The 26,765-nt window shown below is 35.0% G+C and overlaps 1 protein-coding gene and 1 pseudogene across 2 annotated transcripts; both read right to left on the bottom strand.

The window, feature by feature from the left end:
* Positions 1 to 308: 308 nt before the first annotated feature.
* LOC146923386 (F-box/FBD/LRR-repeat protein At4g00160-like) lies at positions 309 to 6,737 on the bottom strand. The gene is made up of 4 exons (XM_085711711.1): positions 6,471 to 6,737; positions 6,045 to 6,380; positions 5,722 to 5,898; positions 309 to 575 (listed from the first exon to the last, which is right to left on the bottom strand). Exons 1-4 carry the CDS (start codon positions 6,735 to 6,737, stop codon positions 309 to 311), a joined length of 1,047 nt encoding a protein of 348 aa, XP_085567837.1.
* Positions 6,738 to 24,913: 18,176 nt separating this feature from the next.
* On the bottom strand, positions 24,914 to 26,421 carry LOC146923385 (F-box/LRR-repeat protein At3g59200-like; annotated as a pseudogene). The gene is made up of 2 exons (XR_015009701.1): positions 25,503 to 26,421; positions 24,914 to 25,419 (listed from the first exon to the last, which is right to left on the bottom strand). The product of XR_015009701.1 is annotated as an F-box/LRR-repeat protein At3g59200-like (transcript).
* Positions 26,422 to 26,765: the final 344 nt, after the last annotated feature.

Raw genomic sequence — 26,765 nt, 5'->3', positions numbered from 1 at the left:
GCATTTAATGATCTTAGCTTTATTTTATTTCACAACTATATATCATACAAATAATCCTACCAAGCATAACGAGTGAGGGAATAGTTGCATAACAAATAATCCTCCTCCTTCCTTCAAAAAAAAAAAAAATCACATAACAATCGAGATTACAAAGTTGCAAAACTAGAAAAGTTTTTAACATAAATTAATATGTAAGAGAAGATATATGCATGGTAGATATATGTTCATTTGTATGAGGAAATACCATGTCCTTTAAACTACCAAAATCTGGTTGATGCATATGTAAAAACCAATGGAAACCAAAGATATCAAGAAACGGGGAAACAAATTGAAAGTTTACAATCAGGAGACATCCTAGGACACAAGGATAATTCTTCTAAAGAATGTTGATTTGCCTTTTGATTTAAGAAATGACTAATGTTGATCTTCATGACCCGTAAAAGTCGCGCATTTTGTAAAATATATGTTTCAAATTGAACTTCACCTCCAAAGCCTTCGTAGTTTATAGTACATGATCTGAGGTGAGACGAAATGCATTTAGGAACATACTTTGGGTATTTCCGGTTGATGACATGCTGTCATTACGTAATTTTTAGGACTTATTTTGACATTTTGATAGAGTTCTAAGCAACATTAAGTGTCCAGGAGCAGTTAAAAGCAACAAATTTGGAAGAACTGGATTGAAGCCAATCGTACTGCGATTCTCTAATCGCAATGCGATTTCTTGAAGTCAGAGAGCATGTTTTTCAAGAAGCTGGATCGTAATACGATCCAGACAATCGTGATACGATTTCGAGAAGGGCTTTTAAGGAAATTAGGGTTCAAAGAAGCCATCGTGGTACGATTTGCAAATCGCAATGCGATTATGGGCGATCCAGAAGTTGCCTATTTAAGCCCAACTTACTCTCAAACATAGGGATTACGATTTTGGAGAGCTAAAGTGCGATTTTAACACCCAGAAGGCTGCAGCGGAGAGGATTTCATCATCTCTAACCCAGTTTATGTATGTTTTAATTCTTTCATTGATTATGCTATTTGTAAACTCAATTATGAGTAGCTAAATCTCTTAGAGATTAGGTCGGAGATGAACCTATGTAACCCTAATTGATCATATGTTGCTGTGAAACTCTATTGTTTATTAATGAATTTCTAGTCTTTATTCAATTCAATTGTTCTTAATGCTTTTTATATCCTGATCAAATATAAACATGATTTTGTGAGATCGAATGACCACTGACCATAGCTTTCGACTTAGACCTAATTGAATTGTTCTGATAAACATGGTTAGTCTAGGAATAGATAATCGTTTGTTAGTGATATTAGGTTAACGTTCATAAAACCTTCAAGGATTATTAGACCACCTAAGGAATTAGGGGCTGTAGTTTAAGAAGAGGGTCCTAACTCAAGGGATTGATTAGGGCTAATTTGTTAACTATCGTGTGTTTTATCTTGGTTTTCGGGTGTCAAACATTGATTACGTTTGAACCTTTTAAACCGGTGATATCTTATTTTTTCTTGGGAAGGGAAAAAGTAAGCAAAACCCTTGAGAATCGAGGTCCGGGAGTTGTTTTCGCTACGGGAAGGTGTTAGGCACCCGTAACGACTATAGTATCCTATAGGAACCGTCTTTAATTTCTACGCGCGCGCTTTATTTTTAAATGCTATTTTGAAAGTGTTTATTAAACCTAAGAATGTTCTAAGTGAAGAATTGGAGGGAGAAGAATGTTTTTGAATTTTTATTTTAGTTGAATTGAAGGAATTTTGTTCCTTGCCTACGTACCCGTTTAAGGGATCAAATCCACCGTAGTTCTCTTCCAAAAATATTTTTGTTTTTGTTGGTTGATTTTAAGTTTGAAAATGGGTTTTGAAGAATAGAGATTGAGAGGCCTCAAGGGCATGAGAATTAAGAAAGAGTGGGGTTTGATTAGTTATTTGCAAAGGAAGTCAAAGTTTGATTAAAGTTCATTGAAATTTTGATTAAGAAAATAAAAGGAAAATTCAATGGGGTTTTCGACCCCAAGGTTTATTTGGAAAATGGTTTGAGTGAAGTTTGTTCATATTTTTGGAAAATGATTTTTCTAAGTATAAAGCCTAAACATACATCTAAACATACAATCCTAAACATACATCTAAACATGCATATTCTAGCTATATCTAAAGTGAGGTGTGTGCATGTGTCGGTGCTTGTGTCGGTGTACATCATTAGAGTCCATTGTCCTTTACATCATACCCTAGATACATTCTATGGCCTCTTTGCCAAGAAATTAAAAGCATGAAAGTAAAAATATTACAAAACTCCTAAGTGTTTACATTCTAACTTTGGTACAAATTAAATTGCAAGAAGGAAATAGAGATGAATATGGGATGAAATGGAGATGCTTATGAAATGATGAAACATGAAATGAAAGGAGTTAGTAGCACATGGAAATATCAAAGAAAATAGAGCAAGAGAAACACTAGAACATAAAGGATGGAAAATGAGTGCAAACATGGCTAAAATTTGTTCATAGAATGCAAGAACCATATGACCCATAATTCTCCCATTCCAATACATTTTTAAAGGTTTAGAATCAAGTCTTGGAATGGGAATTAAGGCAACATGATTTACTTGGCATTTTAAAACAAACTTCGAGCATATTCACCTTATTTATTTACACAAGTAACTTGTAAACTAAGTAACCTATCAAGACTCATACTCATGTATTAATATCAACACAAACAGTAGCTAAAACTCCCTCAAAATCATATAACATGTATCACAAACAATTATCAAGAATTTGAAATAGAATTGGACAAAATTTTCATGAATTTTCCTAAAAAAATCAAGGAAATAAAGCAAGAAAATGCAATAATATTTTTCATCAAGATTTTCAGTAAACAAAATGCATAAAAACATCACAAAAATTAACAAGAACATGTACAAAAATTTATAGAATTTTTCAAGTAATTTTGATCATGAACAGAGGTGTAAAAAGCAAAACAGTGTTAGGAAATAGCAAAGATGCATGAGGAAAACGAAATCTGCAGAAACACAAGCCCAGGCCCAAAGTCTTGATGGATCCTGGACTATCCAAACGCACTGGGAGCGTTGGATTGATCCAGCCCCATGAAAACCCTAGATCTAAGGGTCTATACTGGAAGGCGCATGGTAACACAGATCAAGTGCACAACAAGAACGAATCTAGGCCATACACGTCATCATCAGTCAAACGAGTGGTCAGGATTAAAGGATAGGTTGAACCAAGGGTGAACCAGACTGGTTTATGTGAACCGGTCTGGTTCACCTCTTATATATACTTAGAGGCCGGTCCAAACGTCACAACTCACCTCTCTTTCTCTCACTAACCCTCTCTTAGAGAGAGAAGCTCTGCAATACTTCTCTCCTTCTCCGTCGTCTTCTCCGACGAACACTACGACGGAGGTACGGTGGCTGCCGGTGGCGCCGCCGTACCTGAACCATTTTTGAAAACTAATTACGTCGTTGTGTTCGTCTTGGATTCCTCTTCCTGATTTTGTCACTTGTTTTTGGAAATGAGTTTTAGATTCGAGCAGATCTAAGCCTGAAGCTTACGTTCCTAGGGTTTCGAAAAAACTTTCTAATCTTCTTGGAATCAAACCCTAACTTGACCTATTTTTGATGCTGATGATGGATTCAAGCTTTGATTTGAAAAATAAACGGTGAATCTCCATGATTTTGTTTTTTAGGGTTCGGTTTTCAATCTTTTTCAAATCTTTTCGAATCTTCACATCAATTCACCGTTTATTTTCCATTTTAAACCTTCGATGATGATTACGAACGAAAACGAGAAGGTCTACGTGAATTCACCTGGACTTGTTTGGAGATTCGAACAAAGAAGATCCTGCGTTTGTTCTTGATCGTTCTGGTGAGTTCTATGAAATGACTGAAAATAAATCAGTTCTTCTTGCTTTCTCTTTCACTGATTCGAAACAAACTTCGATTATCTCCTCTTCTCTTTTCTCTCACTCAAAACCCTTCGTGATCGTAGGAACTTCGTCTTCGTACGAATTCTTACTTGAATTGCGAAGGTGATGGTTCAATGATGATGATTTTCCAGAAAAATCACTGAGAACCTTCCATAAATTCGAAACGCTTCTTGCTGAGTTGAACACATTTTTCCTTTTTTGATATTCTGGAACTTTGAATTTGTTTTGTATGCTAGATGATGAATTTCTGATAGGAAATTGATATGAATTTGAGGATTTTTTGCGGTGGTGATTGATTCTGTTGCGGTGGTTTTAGTTTGTTACGGTGGTTCTGTGATGATAGTTTGAGTTTGTTACGGTGGAGAGAGAAAGAGAGAAATGTGATTGCGTGATTGATGATGTGTAATCTGATTATTGATTCCTTCTGACACTTGTGATGAGTTGGCTTGAATTTATAGGTCAACTTGTGATTTCTGATCCAATGAACATACGACACCTGTACTTGGACTTGAGAAACTCGGCCTTGCTGGGTTTTTGCTTTGAGGACCTTTCTGCAAATATTGAAAATGCATGGACTATTCTTGTAATTTGAAAAGAAAAAAAAAGGACTGGACTGCAAATAATTAAAAAACAATAAACTGGACAAAAAGGACTTAACTGCAATTTGACCAAGAAGAATTAAGAAGTTTGACCTAGAAAAAATTCGAATCAAAAGGACTTAAAAGAAAATAAAGTAACTCAAGGGACTAAGATGCAATTTTAGAATTTTAGGACTTAGAAATTTAAAATAAAATTGGATTAAAACTGGTAAAATGGAAAACAACGTAAAGTGAAACGAATAAAATTGACAAAACGGACTAAAACGAACCAATGGCTTAAATGAGGTACTTTAAAGTACCTCTCTGCCGAAATTTCGTGTGAAATGACCAAAATGCCCCTGGGGCTAAAAACGACTAAAAATGACTCAGATGCAAATTTAAAATGGATTTTTAACAGGGAAATGAAGCAAGAGCCTATACAAACAAAGTTAAAAGACTCAGAGACGATTTTTAGGATTTAAACAGTGATTTAACACATGAAAAGCCTAAAATGCCCCTAGGGGCAAACTGACTCAAGACGACTTCAAATGCAATTTTTAAAATGGATTTTGACATAGAATGAAACAGAGACTTATTCAAACTACTTAAAAGGACTCAAACAAGTTTTTAAAAGACTGAAAGAAATTTGACATGGGAAATGACTAAAATACCCTTGCATGTAAATTTTTGCAAATAACATTGAAATACAGTGCAGAGAAAGATGCAATTGATCAGAGACATATCAAATGGCTTGAAATGCAAGATAAGATGAATTGAGTTAGTATTTTTAGGTCCAAAATTAGGGTATAACATCGTGAAACTAGAAAATCATTAGTAATAATAGGTGCAGTAACCAATTAGGGGAAACATAGAGGATTCGAAGACCTGATCTCATCTCTCTCCATATTTTCTTAATCAAATCTATTCTTTTATTTGATTTCATAAAATCAAACCAAATCTACTGCCTAGTGGCAAACAAAAATAAACTTTTATACATCCTAATTTTATAACGCGATTGAATTATTGAAGTTAAAAACAGTCCTCGTGGGATCGATATTTTTACTACTTCGATAGTATTTGGTGCACTTGCCAATCTTTTATCACCGGTTTATATCGAATCCTATCTGCAAAACATATACAAAATAAGATTCATGAAATTCACTCCAAGAAAAGAAGGAGGCTAATCAATCCAGACAACAGAAGAAACCTTGTTAATAGAAATTGTTTGAAGATTTGGGCAATACTGGAGCACCTCCACTATATCATCGCAGTGATGAAAGAAAGAAAAGCATAAATGAAGATGGATTAAGTTTTGAAATACAGGATAGCCAATATCACAGGATTTGATCTCTGGTTGAGGAAGCTTCTTCTTCATCTACAATTAAAAGTTTCTAAATCAAAAACAAGTTACAGATAAAAATTAAATCAAATAACAACATAAGAAAAAGTTTATTCTCAGCAACATAATTGTGTGCATCAACAGTATTTGACAACAATTTTATGCAATTTTACGTCCATTACCGCAACGGCTAAAAACTGAACTTCGTGAATTGCTTTAAATGGAACAACAAATGCACGAATATTGGCTTTGATCAATTTGGACAAGGTTTCAAAGCCTCCTGTACTAACACCCTTGTCTTGTTCGGTATAGTGAATGCGAGTATGCAAATCCTCTAAAACGGGACACCCAGAAAGAAGCTTGCCGAAATTCTCCTTATTCTTGAAACAAACATGATCCAAATAAAGGGTCTTAAGTGAGGGAAGATCAACAGATACATTACCATCCACCTTTATAATACTCAGTTTGAGGACCACAAGTGTTGGAAATATGAAAATACTTTGCCCCGAGATGATCAGCTGAAGATTACTAGAGACATGGAGATTCTCTAGAGGATGCTGTTTTGCGGTTTCGATCCAATCGTGGAATTTCAAACTGCTCCAATGTACAGAACCAAACTTGAGGTGAAGCTTTTTGATGAGTTTGTGAGAGAGCATGACTTTGTCGACCAAGCGACAAAAGCGAAGTAAGGCATGTTTGCCATAAACAGATTTATGGTCGAAGTTGAGAGATGTAAGTAATTTACAGAGTGGTGTCCACTTTTTGGAAAGAACGCTTGTTTTAAAAGCAATTTTGGTTGGGAGAAAGGAGATGATGTGACACAGTAACTCATCAGGTAAGTTGCTAATCCTATCCATGGGGGCTGAGCTCTCCATTATCGGTAACCTATTTCTTTGTTCAAGAGAAAGAGCGACCATTCAATATTTTTGGAGCTAAACCTATTTAATGATTTCGTTGAGAGAAAACCTTTTTTTTTTTGGTCAAGGAGAGAAAACCTATTTAATGATATATATTGGGGAAATTGTTAAGTGCATATTTTTGGTAGCGGTAAAATGGACAGAAAACACGGTAAACTTAACAAAATAATGTCAAAGTTAGTTTTCTTGAGACAAAGCACAAGGCTATTCATTAGTCTATTACTCCTTCCATTCCTTTTATTTTGATGTTTTAGCTCTTGACACAGGTTTTAAGGAGTAATTAAAATATATAAACATTTGTGTATGTTTTACTTAAATGTCCTTATTTATCATTAAATTCACATGTGATAAACCAAAGGTCACAACTACTTTAATTGTTTATTGTGTTTTCCAACAAGGGTAAACTTGAGAAAACAATAATAAATTCACTAAAACATCAAAAGTTTTGGAATATAGTTGAAGTTCTAAAACATCAAAAGAAAAGGAATGGAGGGAGTAGTATAACGCTGCTCTCTCCTCCCCTAGTTTCTTCACCTTCATCCACTAAAGTGATTTTCACCCCTCTAGCTCGTTTTTTCTATTTCCCTTTTATTGAAATAAGTGATTTTCACAACTATTACGTTTTTTCTTTCATGATTTTGTCGTCTTTATGCAACGTTGTTTTGTTCGTTGTCTGTGTGCGACGTTGATTGTCTTTTTTGTTTTGTTTAGGTATTTGTTTGGTTCAAATTGTCAGATCAGCTTCGATCCAGTGCAGATCAAATCAATGACTTTGGAGTCATCAATGTTGCAGATCCGGAGACATGAGTATTCTGGTGATTTAAATATAGTCATATGTGTAGGCTTTAGTACTTTGCAGTTTTATGCTATTAACATGGATGCTATGAGTTTGTTCACAGATTCATCCTTTTTGTTTTTAGCGAATTTATATCTCTATCAATTTGAATGAACGAATATCATTTATTTTTGTCAAAAAAAGTTAGTTTTCTTGAAAAAAAATTGATACTAGACTTTTGACCCGTGTGACGCACGGGTCTTGTCGACTATAATAGAGACCAATGAATAATCTTTATCTCGTAAGATCATGGATCGATCAATAAACGCAAATTAAAATATTAGAGAAACAATATTACGATCAAATGTCTTACTATGTCCTTCAATGACACTTGAATCTTATCAAATTTTACATTTTAGTTTTGAAAAACTAATCAATTAAAGAATGTTATTTTATTTTATCACAATATATTATTGGGGCATTATCTTCTCAGTTTTTTAAAATTATAAAGAAAAAGATAAAAAGAATACAATATTATATTGTTGCAGGGGTCAATTTTATTTATTACTTTTATAGTTAAACATCAAAAATTGACTTGTAATAATTGTTTTAAATTTCTACTAACATGAAAAACAAAGACAGTTCAATTAATAAAATTTCTAAATTACACGTACAACTTTAAAAAGAATAATTACACTTTGATATTTACTAAAAGTAATAATATATTTTTCCAACCAAATACATATCATATCCAACCAAATAGAAGAGATCTTATACAATGGATTAATTATTTTGAAGATGTGTGCTTGGTTGAAGAGCTATGTATTTTCCAAGGGGTATAACAATAGATGTAATTTAATGCAATTCATGGTTCCTAACAAAAATTTTTGAATTTCAAATTGAAGAAGTGTTGGAAGGAAATAGTACATAATTAGGGTTAGCACTTAGCAATTAATGTGAATCATTTCGAGGGAATTTTCTAGGTTTAGTTGTTGCAAAAATTAGGGTAGCCGAGTTTGCATGGAAATTAGGGTAGTCTGTTTGTAAACGTATTAAACAAGTGTACAACATTTTGTTAAAAAAAAAGTCTACAGAAACAATAGATATATACAAACAATGACACGACATGATAGGAATGAAAAACTCATAAGTGAGGAGAAATATTAAGGATTGCTGCATTTTAGAGGGATTTTGTTAGGTTAAATTGGTGCGCTGCATTTTAGATGGAATTTGTTAGGTTAAATTGTTGCTAACCAAATGCAGCATTTTAGAGGGAAATTATTAGGTTAAGTTGATGCAGACCTAATAAAATTAATAATAGAGACCAATGAATAATATTTAACCCGTAAGATCATGGGTCGATCAATAAACGCAAATATAATCTTTAACTTGTAAGATCATGGGTCGATCAATAAACGCAAATTAGATTATTAGAGATACAATATTCCAATCAAATTTGTCTTACTATGTCCTTCAATGACACTTGAATCTTATTAAATTTTCGGGGGCGGATCCAGAATTATTTTTTTTTTGCGGGGACAAGATTTTATATAATAAATATTTATACAATTTTTTAACAATGCAAAAGTGATAAAATAATAACGGTTGTATACCCCTATAAACAAAACAACAGCTATTTCTTTTCATACCATACTTTTTTCTCGCACTATATTTGGATTTTAAAATCCAAAAAAATGGAGGATTTCTGAGTGTGTTTTAACGTTCTTTCAAGAGTCTTATCATTAAACAAAATACTCGAGCTTATAAACACAAATGCTATTATATATTAGAAAAATGAAAGTGTTTTTAACATATACACATTAAAATTGTTCTTTGCATGTATTTATATTTAAAAAGTACGGTAGATTTTTTTTTTCAACACTATAAAAAATATATCTCTATGTATGTGAAAAAAAACATTCAATATTTAATCTCAAATACATTTACGCATTTGATTTTATAAAATTCATGAGAAAAAATCTTTTTATGGTATAAATTCTTATGTAGTGGGGGCAATCAATTATTTTAATAGGGGACAATACAGAAAATATCAAATAATTAACAAATATAATGAGAATAGTTATGGGGGCAGTTGCCCCTAATCCACAAAGACTGGATCCGTGCCTCTAAATTTTACATTTTAGTTTTGAAAAACTAATCATTTAAAGACTGTGATTTTATTTTATCACAATATATTATTGGGGCATTATCTTCTCATTTTTTTCAAAAAAATTATAAAGAAAAAAGATAAAAAGAATACAATACTATTATATTGTTACACGGATCAATTTTATTTATTACCTTTATAGTTAAACATCAAAAATTGACTTCTATTAGTTGTTTTGAATTTCTACTTAACATGAAAAACAAAGTCACTTCAATTAATAGAATTTCTAAATTACACATACAACTCTAAAAAGAATAATATAGTTAAACATCAAAAATTGACTTGTAATAGTTGTTTTAAATTTCTACTTAACATGAAAAGCAAAGTCACTTCAAATAATAGAATTTCTAAATTACACATACAACTCTAAAAAGAATAATTACACTTTGATATTTACTAAAAGTAATAATATATTTTTCCAACCAAATACATATCATATCTGCATATATCATAGAATTTAATAATAGAAGAGATCTTACACAATGTACTTAATTATTTTGAAGATGTGTGCTTGGTTGAAGAGCTGTGTATTTTCCAAGGATTATAGCAATAGATGTAATTTAATGCACTTCATGGTTCCTAACAAAATTTTTTGAATATCAAGTTCATGGTTCCTAACAAATTTTTTTGAATTTCAAATTGAAGAAGTGTTGGAAGGAAATACATAATTAGAGTTATTACTTAGCAATTAATGCGGATTATTTGGAGGGATTTTTCTAGGTTTAGTTGTTGCAAACCTAATAAGATTAAAGAGTAAGAGAAGTGTACAACAACTTGTCAAAATTTTTTTTTTACAGAAACAATAGATATATACACTTGTGTTTTTTGTAAGGTTTTCTTATTTTGACAATTTCTTTTTTGTAATGTATATTCTTGTATATATTTTTTTTAAGTAAAGTGTTCTTGTTGTACATCTTACTATGTATAAAGAAAGTAGACCGTTTTTTGGCTGATTTTTTTCTCCGTTTAATTATACCCTTAAACAAGTTTGATTATAAAAATGTTATTATTTTGTTGGTGTTATTCAAAAAGATGAGAATTTGTATTATATTTTTTTGAAATATATTATATTAGTTATTATCATACCCCAAATTTTGACCATTTTGCTCTGTTTTTACCCATTTTTGTCTGTATTTCAAAACGGCTTAATTTCTCTTTAAATTTCTTTGGTCGTTGTTTAATCATTTAAAATCTTTTATCTTGTATTTTTAAAGCAAGTAAATTTTTGTTCGAACTTTATGTAAGTTGAAATCGCTTTATATGTTTTTTTAGGCATTTTAAATTTTACGCATGCTTTTAAAATATTTAAAGTCTTTTATTCATTTCTTTTATAAATAAACCTTTTTAGGTAATTTCCTTTTTGACCGTATGATTAAACCGTTTAAAAAGTTTTGTTCGTGTTTTAAAAACACCGCGAGTTTTAGTCGTCTCAGTCGAAGTTTCGACAGCTTTAAATTTTGTTATTATTTTTATCACTTCTATTTTAGTTTACATTTCTATTTTATTTTATTTTAACCCTTTGTTTGTTTTACTTTTAATGTCATTTTTATTTTGTTTTATCAATAACTTGTTTTGTCTTAAGTCTAAGTCCATGTGTCCTTTGTTAATTGGTCCAAGAAGCATCTAGTTCTTTTCTTTTTCTCCAAGTTTCTTTCAGGGTAGTCTTGTCTTTTGTCCATTTATCCCTCAAAACCTAGTTTGTTACTATAAATAGGGGTTCCAATCATTGGCAAAAGGGCTGGGGGCTGGCACAGAATTTCAATACACAGTACCAACACTTTTCTTTTGCGGCTGCAAAGAAAATGAAATCAAAACTCTCTTTTCTCCCAAATTCTCAAGAACACCAACTCAACCGTTTTCAGCAATGTTTTCTTCTCATCATCACAAACTAAACCATTATTTTCGCTTCCAAGAACAATCACAGCAAGAACATTCACATTTTGTTTTCCAGATCTCGAATCTGTTCATACCACCAAGAACATCATCCAATTCCGAAATTACACTGTCAAACACCATATAAAGCTTCGGCTCTCAAACCACAACTTGAATCCATTTTCAAATCCAGTACTGTTACAGACTCTTACCTTCAATATTGAACCTAAATTGGCCATTAAACCCCTCACAAATAACCGATCCAAATTTGTAAGCTATAAATTTGAGGTCAAAGAAGAACAAGCTAACTCAATTCAAGTTCATTCATCCGAATCAAACCTTGAAGTTCAGATTTCATGAACACAATCGAAGCACGAACTGAAGAAGAAGGGAACTCGTGAAACAGAAGTAACCGGTGAGCTCTTCTCGTTTCAACGTTCATACACGACCGGTTCAAAAAAGAGGACAAGAGAAGTGAACGAGGTCGAATTCATCCAACACAGTACAAGCTTAAATCGGCCATGCCTTGTCTGAACAGAACCGGATCGGAGCAAGGAGAGAAGAGTTGAAGTTTTCCGTCGATCGTTTTGATATCTCCCACTTAAGCAGAGGTACTTTATCTTCTTCTCTGGCACTGTCATGTTTTGTTGTGGTTGTTGTTCACCTTTGTTCATAAAATTTTCATAACTTTGATGCTAGATCTAGGCTTGTTTCTTACACTTCTGTATAAATGATTGGCGAAAATAAAGAGAGGAGAAGAAGAGGATTTAAAAGCTTTTAAAAATTTTAGAAATGGATGCTTCTGTGATCTCCGACGCGGCGGCGCCGCCGTCCATGGCCGGTGACCACCGCGTCGGAAGAAATTTCGGCCACTGCCTATCTTCTTCTCCGATCTACTGGTTTTATAACTTGAGAGAGAGGATGGTTTTATGTTTTTATAAAAAAAAAAAAACCAAGTTGAAACCCTTTTATACTTGCTGAACTGGACCGGGTTTTGCTGTAACCCATGGGTCTACTTCTGACCCGATGTCTTCATCCAAGCTCGGCTCGCATATGCAAATACTCGTGCAAACACAAAAGATGGATCAGCTTGAGCAAGAGGTCCATTTCGTGGAGAGGTAACAACACTTCGGGCTGAGGTAGAGAGGTTAACTAGCCTAGTATCTTTATTGATGGCTGTAAAGGATCCACCGCTCGTTTAGCAAAGTTCTCATCCATTATGTCAGCCAATGTGCATGAAACGACCTCGACAACAGGTTCCTCAACAGCCTCAGTCGTTTACTTCCCAAAACCAGGCTCCTCAGCAACTTATTCTTCAAAATCAGGCTCGGAAAGCATCGCAGTTTGACCCAATTCCTATCAAATATGCAACTTTGCTTCCCATCTTGCTTAAGAAGAAACTTGTTCAAACCAGGCCACTTCATCGGGTGCCGAACCCGCTGCCATCTTGGTATTGCCCTGATCTCAAATGTGATTTCCGTCAAGGGGCACCAGGTCATGACACTGAGCAGTGTTACTCTTTGTAGGAAGAAGTTCAGAAGTAGATTAAAAATAACACCGGATTCTGCGAAGACCCGGATATAAAAATGCTACTTCAGCAACAACATCTGGCTCCACTCTCTGTTGCCGCTGTTAGGCCCACCAATACTGCTCAAAATCCGGGTTATCAGCCCTAGTTTCAGCAATACCAACAGCTGCCTCAACAACAGGCTCCAAGGACTCAGATTGATCCTATTCCCATGAAGTATGCAGAGTTGTTTCCAAGATTGCTTCAGAGGAATTTGATCCACACTAAGGCACCTCTTTCAATACCGACAATATTGCCAGCAGGGTATAGAGCTGATCTATCTTGTGCCTTCCATCAACGGGCACCAGGTCACGATATTGAACAATGTTTTGCATTTCAAAAGATAGTTCAGAAGTTGATCCGAAAAGACCTCATACCTTTTTGAAGAGTTTGAATTTGAATCTGCAAGTTAATTCGCTATCGGATCTTGGAACATGATGTTGATACATGGAATGTTTAGCTGCAATTGGGTCTTTGCTGATGTTTCTTTATACTACTCATTTGTTCAAATTATATGTTTGTTTCTTGCTTTATGTTTTTCAAAGAAAACCTTTCGTCCCACCCGAGACGGAAGTGAACTTGTTTAGGGCTTTTTGCTTTATGTATTTTCATCATTAGTTAAAAAGTCGCTTTGATCCCGACTTTGTTTTTATTTTGTGCTTTTTCCTGGAAAAAATGGTAATACAAAAAACCAAAAATTTATTTTCCTTTAAATCATTTTCACATATCTGCATAATCATAATGTTTATATCAATAATCAAATCATGCATTAATAAACCCGTTGAACACTTTAGCCCTGTACTCTCTCTCGACTTTGAGTTCCCTGTGTCCAAGGCTGAAAAAAGGGATGATGAAGAAGTTTCCCATGAGATTTCTCGCCTACTGGGGTATCTTGGCCGTCGAAGCTGCAAATATCAAGAAAGATTGTCCAGAAGAGGACTTTCATACACAAAGACTGGCACGAGATGCTTCCATCTGCCTTGCAGGGATATTGTACTTCAAGTGCACACTTTAACAGGGGCAACCCCCCCACCATCCCTCAGTATACAACATAAAAGGCAATGCCACACATGGAAGTCAAAGTACTGTCAACAGAAGTTCCAATGAAAGCAGAGCTTGGTGGAATTTAAAAATGTTATTGTCATGTGCTATGGACAGTTATATCAAAAGGATAAAGCAAGTATTCAACTAAGAAGGCTCGTCCCCGTGAATGTCAAGAATGTGGCTTTGTGATCAAAAATATGTTACTTGATTCCAGGGGCAAATGGATGCCAAATTACAAAGAATGGTGGTAAATATGTATGTCCTGTGAATACCGATGCAATCAAGAAATACTTTGTAAAAAAAAAAAAAAGAGCTCGATAAGTCGCAAACCTGAAAAGGCGGCTTAGGCAAAAAAAAAGAGCGTCTCGATGGACTGAAAACTCGAAAGGGCGGTCCATGCAAAAGTTAGAGACATGTAAAAAAGGAAAAGCTTGATAAGTCGCAAACCTGAAAAGGCGGCTTAGGCAAAAAAGGGCGGTCCATGCAAAAGTTAGAGACATGCAAAAAAAAAAATGGTCAAAAAAAAATAGGTTGAAACCCGCAAGGGCGACCTATGCAAAAGTTAAGGATTATAACAAAGTAACTGCATCTGGTCAGACATGATTCACTTGGGGCATTTTAGTCGTCAAAAGACCACCAACTCATGGCAAGGTAATTGCATCAAATCAGGTATGATTCACTTGAGGCATTTCAGCCGTCAAAAGACCTCTGACTTATGGCAAAGTAACTGCATCAAATCAGATACGGTTCATCTGGGGCATCTTAGCTGTCAAAAGACCTCCGATATGAAGCATCTACAAATCAAAGACCTGGAACAGTGGAATTCAAAGTTGTTAGAGAGCATAGCGGTTAATGTATTCAATGTACCTTTCCCATATCATTACCATTTTCCAAATTTTTAAAATCTGTGGACCCACACGCCTTTGCTAGGTCACCACTCCTTTACATCTAATTTGAGCCTGTGCCCATTTATTTGAAATTCTCATTTATTCTGTTTGCATAATTTTCTTCTATTTTTGATGTGAATACTCAAAGCAAAAATTTAAAACTTTTTTAATTGTCTTTTGAAAAGCATAAACAACAGGTACATCTTCTTTGAACTTATGAGTAGTAGAAACATACAACAACATTCGTCTCAAGGACAGTTAAACTCTGCAAGGTAAACTCTGCAAGAAGAATACAAAAAAAAAAAAAACAAAAGAAAAAAAAAGCTCGCTAAGTTGAAAACCCGAAAGGGCGGCTTAGGCAAAAATGAGCGTCCCGGTGGATTGAAAATCCGAAAGGGCAGTCCAGGCAAAAATTAGGGACAAACAAATAAAAAAAAAATTCCCGGTGGATTGAAAACCCGAAAGGGCGGTCCAGGCAAAAATTAGGGATTCAAAAAATATATATTAAAAAAAAAAAGAATAAAAAAAACAAAGACAGAGGCATCACAATTTCAAGTGGGTTAAATGGAAGAATGCACTTTGTGCTAGCTTACAAATGGCGACTTCTGCCAGACTTTGATTGATGGGTTTTATCCCGAGAAAATGGCGACTTCTACCAAGTGTCTAATCGATGGGCGTTTTCTGCTTGTGGTTTGATCGAAGGCGTCTTTTGCTTGTGGTTTGACTAAATGGCGACTCCTGCCAGAATGATTGATTAATGTGTTTGATGGGTTTTATCTCGAGAAATGGCGACTTCGGTCAGGTTTCTAATTGGTGAGTTTTACCCCAAGGAATGATTACTTCACCATCAACTGAGACATTATATTGGGTCATATCCCCATCAGCAGTTTTGTTTGTTGGGTTGTATCCCATCAGCGGTATAATTAATGTGTCATTAAGTAACACCCACGTCGTGGCTTTCGATATCCCGCCAGTTGGATACGAAAGGTTCCCGCCAGTTGGAACGGGCACTATCCGTAAGGATGACCCCGCGATAATAGGAGGAACCGAATCACATCGGAATGAGAGGGATCCGGAGGCCGTGTAGGTATGGGACTACATGGTTGAAGGAAGGCTTATAAGAATTGTTAGGTACTACCCATATCAACAAGATGCATCTTCTTTTCGGTAGCTCAATCCATAGGAACTCCACAGTTAAGCGTGCTTGGCTTGGAGTAGTACTAGGATGGGTGACCTACCGGGAAGTTTCCCGGTAAGCGTGCGAGTGAGGACAAAACACGCTGAAAAGACTCGTGTTGGTTTGTGGGGTTAGTCGGCAATCCTAAAAAGCAGTATGGGATGTTACGATATATGGTATCAGAGCAGACCTCTCCCAGTATGGTGTGGTTCGGGGACGAACCAGGCGGAAGCTGGTGGGTAAGTAACACCCACGTCGTGGCTTTCGATATCCCGCCAGTTGGATACGAAAGGTTCCCGCCAGTTGGAACGGGCACTATCCGTAAGGATGACCCCGCGATAATAGGAGGAACCGAATCACATCGGAATGAGAGGGATCCGGAGGCCGTGTAGGTATGGGACTACATGGTTGAAGGAAGGCTTATAAGAATTGTTAGGTACTACCCATATCAACAAGATGCATCTTCTTTTCGGTAGCTCAATCCATAGGAACTCCACAGTTAAGCGTGCTTGGCTTGGAGTAGTACTAGGATGGGTGACCTACCGGGAAGTTTCCCGGTAAGCGTGCGAGTGAGGACAAAACACGCTGAAAAGACTCGTGTTGGTTTGTGGGGTTAGTCGGCAATCCTAAAAAGCAGTCTGGGATGTTACACATTACCTCTTTGCGGTATGATTAATGGGTTGTTACCCTTCCAGTGGTTGAATTGATGATATGTTACATCTTCAGTGGTCGGATTAAAGAATTTGTTACCTCTTCAGTGTTTTAATTAATGGGTTAGTGTTTCGTACCTCTTCACTGGCCTGATTAATGGGTTGTTACCCCTGCAGCGGTATGATCAATGTGTCATTCTCTCTTCAAATGGTTTGATTATGGGGCATTCTCCCCTCAGCAGTATGATCAATGGCTTGTTATCCCTTCAAGTGGTTTGATTATGGGGCATTCTCCCCTCAACAGTATGATCAAGGGGTTGTTATCCCTTCAAGTGGTATGATTATGGGGCATTCTTCCCTCAGCAGTATGATCAATGGGTTGTTATCCCTTCAAGTGGTTTGATTATGGGGCATTCTCTTTTCAGTAATTGGTTATTGGGCCCTTCCCCCTTTCAGTAGTTGATTATGGGTCTTGACCCCATCAGCTTGGTTGGAATGTGGGCTTTACCCCATCAGTTTGATTTGAATATGAGCTTTACTCCATCAGCTTGGTTTGAATATGGGTTTTTACCCCATCAATGGTTAAGAATGCAGGCTTTACCCCATCAGTGGTTTGAAGGGCTTTACTCCGTGAGCGGTTTGAAGGACTTTACCCCGTCAGTGTTTGGTTCATCCCTAGTGATGTTATCCCAATGAAGATTATCAAGTGTTTGTAGTGTGATGTCGGGCCACTTCCCTCTGGACCTGCCCAGCCTTGTCTCATCAATCTTGCCATTATACTGTCAAATAAGCCTCATATGCATCCATTCATCCATGCATACATAGCACACATACAAATATCATTCATGCATAGTTGCATTATTTTCCTGCGTCTTACTCCAATACACAAGATTTCAATCTCAAAGTGTCTAATTCTTAAATGTCACCAATCAAATTGTGTTCAAGTGGCAGGTCCCATCAAATAATCACTTTACCAATGCTAATCGGTTTCCCCAGTACCCTGCTTAAAGTACTCCGGTATTGATAATAATCAAGCTTTATCTTTTGTTTGATCGTCGTTACCACAGGCAGTTGGTAATAGACAAGCTTTATCTTCCGCATTTTCGTCGTTACCACGGGCAGTTGGTAATAGACAAGCTTTATCTTCTGTTTGCTCGTCGTTACCACGGGCAGTTGGTAATAGACAAGCTTTATCTTCTGCATTTTCGTCGTTACCACGGGCAGTTGGTAATAGACAAGCTTTATCTTCTGTTTGATCGTCGTTACCACGGGCAGTTGGTAATAGACAAGCTTTATCTTCCGCATTTTCGTCGTTACCACGAGCAGTTGGTAATAGACAAGCTTTATCTTCTGTTTGATCGTCGTTACTACGGGCAGTTGGTAATAGACAAGCTTTATCTGTCGCCTGAGCTTTATCTTCAGTACAAGCTTTATCTTCTACATTTTCATCATTTACCACGGGCTGTTGGTAATAGATAAGCTTTATTTTCCATCTCAAGCTTTATTTCCCATCTCAAGCTTTATCTTCCGTCCGAGCTTTATCTTCCATTCAAGCTTTATCTTCCGCATTTTCATCATTTACCACGGGCTGTTGGTAATGGTCAAGCTTTACTTTTCGTTTCCAGCTTTACTTTCTGTATCAAGCTTTATTTTCCATCTCAAGCTTTATCTTCTGTCTTAAGCTTTATCTTCCGTCTCAAGCTTTATTTTCCGTCTCAAGCTTTACTTTCCGTCATAAACTTTATTTTCCGTCTCAAGCTTTATCTTTCGTCTGAGCTTTATCTTCCATCCAAGCTTTATGATCTTCCATTCAAGCTTTATCTTCCGCATTTTCATCATTTACTACGGCATTTGGTAAAAGACAAGTGTTATTTTCCATATGTTCGTCGTTACCACGGTAGTCGGTAATGGGCAGCTTTTCCTTTTCTCCCCAGTAATACCTATCAGTTTGCTCCCCAGTCGGTTTATTTTCGTCGTCTTTGCATTCATACTTGCATCGCATGCATTCATATCATTATATTCATCGCATTCTCAGCTTTTCAACTGGTCAAAATTTGGTGTACTTAGTATTTAAGTCTCTTCGACCCATTGATTTTGAAACTTAATGTTTTAAATTCCCGCGACGAAGAAACTTAAATAGGGGCATCTAAAATTTCGACCACTTTGCTCTGTTTTTACCCATTTTTGTCTGTATTTCAAAACGACTTAATTTATCTTTTATTCTCTTTAACCAGTTAAAATTTCTTTGTTCGTTGTTTAATCATTTAAAATATTTTATCTTGTATTTTTAAAGCAAGTAAATTTTTGTTCGAACTTTATGTAAGTTGAAATCGCTTTATATGTTTTTTTAGGCATTTTAAATTTTACGCATGCTTTTAAAATATTTAAAGTCTTTTATTCATTTCTTTTATAAATAAACCTTTTTAGGTAATTTCCTTTTTGTCCGTATGATTAAACCGTTTAAAAAGTTTTGTTCGTGTTTTAAAAACACCGCGAGTTTTAGTCGTCTCAGTCGAAGTTTCGACAACTTTAAATTTTTTTATTATTTTTAACACTTCTATTTTAGTTTACATTTCTATTTTATTTTATTTTAACCCTTTATTTGTTTTACTTTTAATGTCATTTTTATTTTGTTTTATCAATAACTGGTTTTGTCTTAAGTCCATGTGTCTTTTGTTAATTGGTCCAAGAAGCATCTAGTTCTTTTCTTTTTCTCCAAGTTTCTTTGAGGGTAGTCTTGTCTTTTGTCCATTTATCCCTCAAAACCTAGTTCGTTACTATAAATAGGGGTTCCAATCATTGGCAAAAGGGCTGGGGGCTGGGACAAAATTTCAATACACAGCACCAACACTTTCCTTTTGCGGCTGCAAAGAAAATGAAATCAAAACTCTCTTTTCTCCCAAATTCTCAAGAACACCAACTCAACCTTTTTTAGCAATGTTTTCTTCTCATCGTCACAAACTAAACCATTATTTTCGCTTCCAAGAACAATCACAGCAAGAACACTCACATTTTGTTTTCCAGATCTCGAATCTGTTCATACCACCAAGAACATCATCCAATTTCGAAATTACACTGTCAAACACCATATAAAGCTTGGGCTCTCAAACCACAACTTGAATCCATTTTCAAATCCAGTACTATTACAGACTCTTACCTTCAATATTGAACCTAAATTGGCCATTAAACCCCTCACAAATAACCGATCCAAATTCGTCAGCTATAAAACCGAGGTCAAAGAAGAACAAGCTAACTCAATTCAAGTTCATTCATCCGAACCAAACCTTGAAGTTGAGATTTCATGAACACAATCGAAGCACGAACTGAAGAAGAAGGGAACTCGTGAAACAGAAGTAACCGGTGAGCTCTTCTCGTTTCAACGTTCATACACGACCGGTTCGAAACAGAGGACAAGAGAAGTGAACGAGGTCGAATTCATCCAACACAGTACAAGCTTAAATCGGCCATGCCTTGTCTGAACAGAACCGTATCGGAGCAATGAGAGAAGAGTTGAAGTTTTCCGTCGATCGTTTTGATATCTCCCACTTAAGCAGAGGTACTTTATCTTCTTCTCTGGCACTGTCATGTTTTGTTGTGGTTGTTGTTCACCTTTGTTCATAAAATTTTCATAACTTTGATGCTAGATCTAGGCTTGTTTCTTACACTTCTGTATAAATGATTAGCGAAAATAAAGAGAGGAGAAGAAGAGGATTTAAAAGCTTTTAAAAATTTTAGAAATGGATGCTTTTGTGATCTCCGACGCGGCGGCGCCGCCGTCCATGGCCGGTGACCACTGCGTCGGAAGAAATTCCGGCCACTGCCTATCTTCTTCTTCGATCTACTGGTTTTATAACTTGAGAGAGAGGATGGTTTTATGTTTTTATAAAAAAAAACCAAGTTGAAACCCTTTTATACTTGCTGAACTGGACCGGGTTTTGCTGTAACCCATGGGTCTACTTCTGACCCGCTTCCTTAACCCAAGCTCCTTCCCTTAGGCCTGGATCTTTCTCGGCCCACTCTGTTTTCTGCACATTCTTGCAGATTTGCTTTACACACCCCCCTGCTTGCTTGCTGCACCCCCTGTTGTCCTTGAAAATTTTACTTCTTACATGTTTAATTTTAGCAATTTTCATGCATTTTGTTTATTGTTCTTTCCACATCATATTTGTCTTATCACATAGTTTACTCGTTGATTCAATTACTATCACATGCATTTTAATTCAAGTTACTCTTCATATCATGCATTTTTTTCCTAATCCATTTAAGGAACTATATTTTTAACTCATGCATTTTTTTTAAACCCTTTTTGTGACTTTGTTCCAAGCTTTTAAGTGCTTTAATCTCCCTGACTTTTTATTTGCTTTAATGTTTTAAGACACTATTTCATGCATTTTTACTCCATAATATCTTGGTTTGATTTTGCTTTATTATATCAATTTCTACTTCATGCATTGCTTTAAAATTTTTAACATCATGCATTGCTTTTGAATTTTATTCTAATATGTGATGTTTTTGAGTTTCTTATTATCTCGCCGTATTATGATTGCTTTAATTCTAGTATGCTCTCATGCATTTTTTCTCTTGCATTTTATTCCATGATATTTAGTGTCTATAACTAGGGAATTGATGTAATTTTCTTTTAGAGCTTTTTATTTCTTGCTTTAGAATGCCCCTAGGATGGTATGTAATAGCGTAGTAATTGCACACACTGACACTTGCACCGACACCTTATCACTTTATTTATCGCTTTTACCTCGCTTTACTTTTCACATCGTTACGCTAGCTTTCCGTTAGTTTAGAAAAACCTTTTTACCTCAAAAAAATCAAATGAGCAAAAGTCAAATTATTTTCTTAATAAACCTTGGATCCAAATCCAAGAGATTTTCCCTTTTATTTTCTCAATCAAATTCCTAAACGAATCTTAATTAAACTTAGACTAAATTTCTTAAATAAAATGAAACAACCTCACTTCTATTTTCTTTCTAGAGCCTTGAGGCCCCTCAATCCCCTTCTTAAAACCTTTTTTTCAAAAAAATTAAAATCAACCTAACCCACCAAAAATATTTTTTGAGAGAGAACTACGGCGGTTTTGATCCCTTTTAAGGGTACGTAGGCAAGGGTTTATTCCTTCCAAATCGATCAAATAAAGATAACAAAAGCTCATACTTCTTCTCTCTCCATTCTTTCACTTAGACTTTAAGCAAGAAATTTTCAAATAAAAACAATCTAAGCATAAGATAAAGTTAGAAAGAGGTTCTCACGGAGTACCGTGATCTTTAGAGGTGCTTAACACCTTCCTCTATCGAAACCAACCCCTGGATCCAAAAAGGGTTTTTAAATTCATCTTTTCCCTTCCCACGAATAAAGATCGAAAAGTCCAAACGATTGAAGGTTTAAAACCAACTAATGGATTGACACCCGAAAATCATGGTCTACAGTTACATTGTTGGTATCATTGATAAGTACTACTGTTCATATTTTAAATGCATCAGAGTACAGACGGACACAGAGTGTCCGTATAAACGTTAGTATAAAGAAATTACTTGGATTTAAGATGGAATTTTTCCTTTTTAACTTTACCATTTATTTAAAGAAATTTATTTATTATTTCATCTTTTTTATAATATTTATTCGTATAATTGTAATCGAAATTAAAATTTCATAAAAACATTGTTCGTAATTTCTATGCATTAACGCAATAAAAATAGCGGATTAACGTTCATGGAGTTCGTATCTGAATGCTAGATTTTTTTTTTTTGGTAGTGGCCGGAGTTCGAATCCCGGACCTTTGTATATTATATGCATTGTCCATACCAACTAAGCTAAGCTCACGAGGACATCTAAATGCTAGAATATTATAAAGAGTTAATACCGATTTTCGTTCGAACAAATTTAGTGTTTGATAGAAGAAAAAAACTATTTAGTCACACACAAAATTAAACCAATACAATCTAGTCCCTTCATCATTATTTTTCTCCAATCGTTTTTTCTTCCTAATTTAAAACCATGACTAGGCATAAATGGTAGTCCAATTGTCTTACTAACTGTCACATGACCATGACTGGGCATATATGGTCCGTAGTATTTCTTTTAGGGACAATTTGGTCTCCACAAAGATTGGTCCTGACTGACTAGTAGTATTTTTTTTTTTTGTGCTCTTTTAGCCGATTTATTTTCATTATTTTTCAATTCTTTCATATAAAAAATGCAATTTGTTCAATTGTAAGGTATGAATCCTCTAAAGTTAGTAAAGTGTAAATCGAGAAAATCAAGGGTTATTTGTTATGACGTTCCTACAATATCTACCTTGAATTTATTAACTAACGATTGATAGTGTCTACTTTAGACTTTAGAAGAGCCTGATCCCAAATTGGTACTTTCATTTTTTTTTTCTTCCGGTCATCGTATTTGATCGAAATAGTCACCACCGTCATTGATACTAGCTTGAAATGAAATGGTGTGGCAGAAAGTATAAGCTTGAAACGAGATGTTGGAATTTTTTTTTTGTTGGTGGGGGCCAGGGTTCGAACCCCGGACCTTGCATATTTTTATGCATTGTCCATACCAACTGAGTCAAGCTCACGATGACCGAGATGTTGGAATCTGAAACTGAAGGATGTGTGTTTAAGGTTTTTCAATTTCTAACTCATTATATGTTTAAGATAATAAGTAGTTATATGTAGAACTTAACTTTACAGATTAATAGAGTATAGCTTTTCTACGATCTTTGTAATTTAGATGACACTGTAAAGAATAGCTTTATCAAGTAGGAAGTGATTTGTATCAACGTCAAGTATTGAAGTATTTACAATTTAATAATGCAATTTACAATATAATATAAAAGAGTATATAGTGTGAAAGATGATTTTGCATTTTTTATTTGTTTGAAAGGAAGGTGCTGACATGCTTTAATATGAGAATCGAACAAAAAATAAATACAAGCATGGAACAATATCAGGAACAAGTGATGAATCATGAAACGTATAAATTATAATGGTAAGCTCATATTGATAAGCAAGGCACTTGTAAATTGACAATGAATCAAGGAACTAAGAAAATTTGCACTGAGCAAGAGAAGAAACAGTTAATTCTCAAATAATTAGTGAACTAAAAACAAGGCAAGTTTTTATTTCAAATTAACAATTGAAATTGAAAACTATAATTCACAAGAAACTAAGTGCAATCAACTGCGCCTGCCTATGAACGCAGTTTCACCAATAATTCGAGATAGAAAAGCAATGGTAGAAAAGGATCCGAAACTGTAAATTTAAATCTGCATGTGACAATGGCTTCAAAACTGCATCCATGAGATCGAACTAACAGCCCTTGAATGGCGAATAATTTCACCATGAACCAATGGAACAATACAGTAGTGAACGACAAATACACGTAAAGTACAATTGTGTTATTTTTAGACAAACAAATCAACATTTATCCGAGAATCGTATAAAATTATACCAAAAAATTCAGTAAGTTAAATTATTAAATCGTAGAAAATGAGATTAGAGTATGAAGTAGTTGGGTAAGATCAATCAAGTATAAAATGCAAGTTGAGAGGAATTGAAAGTCAGGTTAGCTTAATCACAACTAAAACCATTCATACACTATAATACTAAAAAACTATGGATCATGAATGAATCAAATAATCATCAAAATCTTCATAAAGTAGGGTTGATTTGAACATGAGAGAAAGCAGAACAACAATATTACATACAACTCTAATGAAGTAAGAAATGAAAGTAGTACTATTTCCTTTGTATTTTCTTTACATCTTTCTATTGTTAACGGAAAAAGGGCGGAATCTGTGATAACAATTAGAATATCACAAGCTCTTTTATGCCAACATACCCCGGTAACAATTAGTTTATCAAGCACGGTCGAAAAACTCGACAAGTCACTCACTCAAAGGACAGAAGGCCAACTTACTCGATCTCATGTTAATGATGTACATTAATCTTACGAATTGTTTTACAATTTGAATTTCCAACCAAACTCTTTACTAATCCACTGTTGAACATCATGGTATTTTGATAATAAATAGGACTTGAAACAATTCTCACTTTACAATACAATAAAGCAAAATAAAACTAAAAGCATCCAAACAAAATAGTCATCAAGATGGAAGTCCACCCTATAATTCTTCCACACTAAAGACAATCAAATTCAATGGTTGCATATTATTATTAGAATAGAAACTAATGAACAACACAGATATCTGGTTACTAGATAGAATCAAACAAAAGATTACATCCCATGGACATCCTTGGACAGGTGGATAATTTATCCTTAATTTGATTCTTATTCACTCCATTTGAGAAGCTAGCTGTAAAATTGATTTTCATCGCTTCTAAAAGCATCGCATTCTGCAAAATATAGATTGCAAATCGAAGATCATTTTCAGAGCCATCAAAGTTTAAAAGAGTACATGATCTGAGGTGAGACGAAATGCATTCAACAGATGGAATTGGGCTTTTCCATTTTTTGGATAATCTGGCACTCCACTGTCAAAAGGACAAAGAATAACATTCATTAAAATATATTTTCAAAAAGAGCAAGTAAAAGAAGAACATATTAATTCACAAACCTTTCTCATGCAAAGAATTTGAAGATTTGGACAATGCTGCAGCAATTCTATCACACTATCCCAACCAAGGAAGAAATGATAAAACAAAAGTTCAATGTGAATTAAGTTTTGAAACACTGGAATGCTTGTCAAAGTGGTTTTTTGTGCATAGTCTATGCGTAGAAACTCGACCTTAGAGATAGCATTAAAAGGAACATCAACTGGACCAACATCGGCTCTAACCAATTTGGACAAGAACAAGGTTTTAAACTCTTCCGCCTCATTATTTTCAACATACCTAGGATGAGAAGTATGCAATTCCTCTAGAATAGGACAAGCATTAAGAAGAAAGAAATCTCAAATGTATGCAATTCTTATTTTGAAATCGAACAAATCTCAAATGTAGGGTTTTGAGGGATGGAAGATCAACATTCAAAGTTTCAGATTCAACTTTTAATCCCTCAAGTTTCAGAACAACTAGGGTTTGAGAGGTGAAAATTGTGGGATTCAAGGTAACATTATTCATAAAGAGATGAAATTCCTTGACATGACGTTGTTTAGCGGCTTCAACCCATGCGTGGAAGCTTTCAAGACCAATGTTATAAGATCTAGAAAGACACTTGAGGTCAAACGTTTTGATGGGCTTGTTTCCAGACAAAGGAGAGAGCATGAGCATATCTACCAAATGACAGAACCAACAGAAGCCGATGGTGTCATCGTCATCTAGGATAGTTTCATCGTCATCATCTAGGACAGTTCCATCGTCGAACAAGAAGCTGAGAATGGAGAGTGAATAACAGAGTAAGGCCCACCGTTTGGAAATAAACGTGGTAGCGAATGCTTGTTGAATCGGGAGAAAAGAGAGAATGTGACAAATTAACTCATCAGGTAAGTTACTAATCCTATCAATGGGGGCTGAGTTCTCAGTTTCCGATGACATGTTTGTTTCAGAAATATGAAAACGGTTAAGGGTTTGCGAAAGAGTGGAAACTGATACTGGAAAAGTGGAAAATTGTTAATCAGCCAGCGAAATGAGACCGATTTTCTAGCAGCTTCTTTTTCTCCTTTTGACAAGGTCATTTATTCTCATTCATTTCACATTCAATGCATATATCATATAATATATGTATTATTTATTTTTTATTCATACAAACGATTCAACCTTTGCAAAAACCACATCTTCTCCTTTCTGTCAAAAAAAAAAAAAACCACATCTTCTCCTTCCAAAAAAAAAAAAAAAAAAAGAAAGAAACATCTTCCTTCAAATGAATTCTTCCCCAACAC

The sequence above is a fragment of the Medicago sativa genome, chromosome 5 (genome assembly GCF_051527215.1).
Source record: "Medicago sativa cultivar Bolivia chromosome 5, Bolivia_mono, whole genome shotgun sequence".
NCBI lineage: Eukaryota > Viridiplantae > Streptophyta > Magnoliopsida > Fabales > Fabaceae > Medicago > Medicago sativa.
Note: the sequence above shows the minus strand (reverse complement) of the source record. Positions and strands in the feature narration are given on the sequence as shown.

What these genes read in the sequence shown, in the direction of transcription:
- LOC146923386 (XM_085711711.1), bottom strand. Translation starts at nt 6,737, where the DNA reads ATGGAGAGCTCAGCCCCCATGGATAGGATTAGCAACTTACCTGATGAG. An exon ending in TTCACCTCAAGTTTGGTTCT is followed by an intron (nt 6,381 to 6,470) that starts GTACATTGGAGC and finishes AGTAATCTTCAG; the next exon opens with CTGATCATCTCGGGGCAAAG. An exon ending in CTATTAACAAGGTTTCTTCT is followed by an intron (nt 576 to 5,721) that starts GTTGTCTGGATT and finishes ACGTAATGACAG; the next exon opens with CATGTCATCAACCGGAAATA.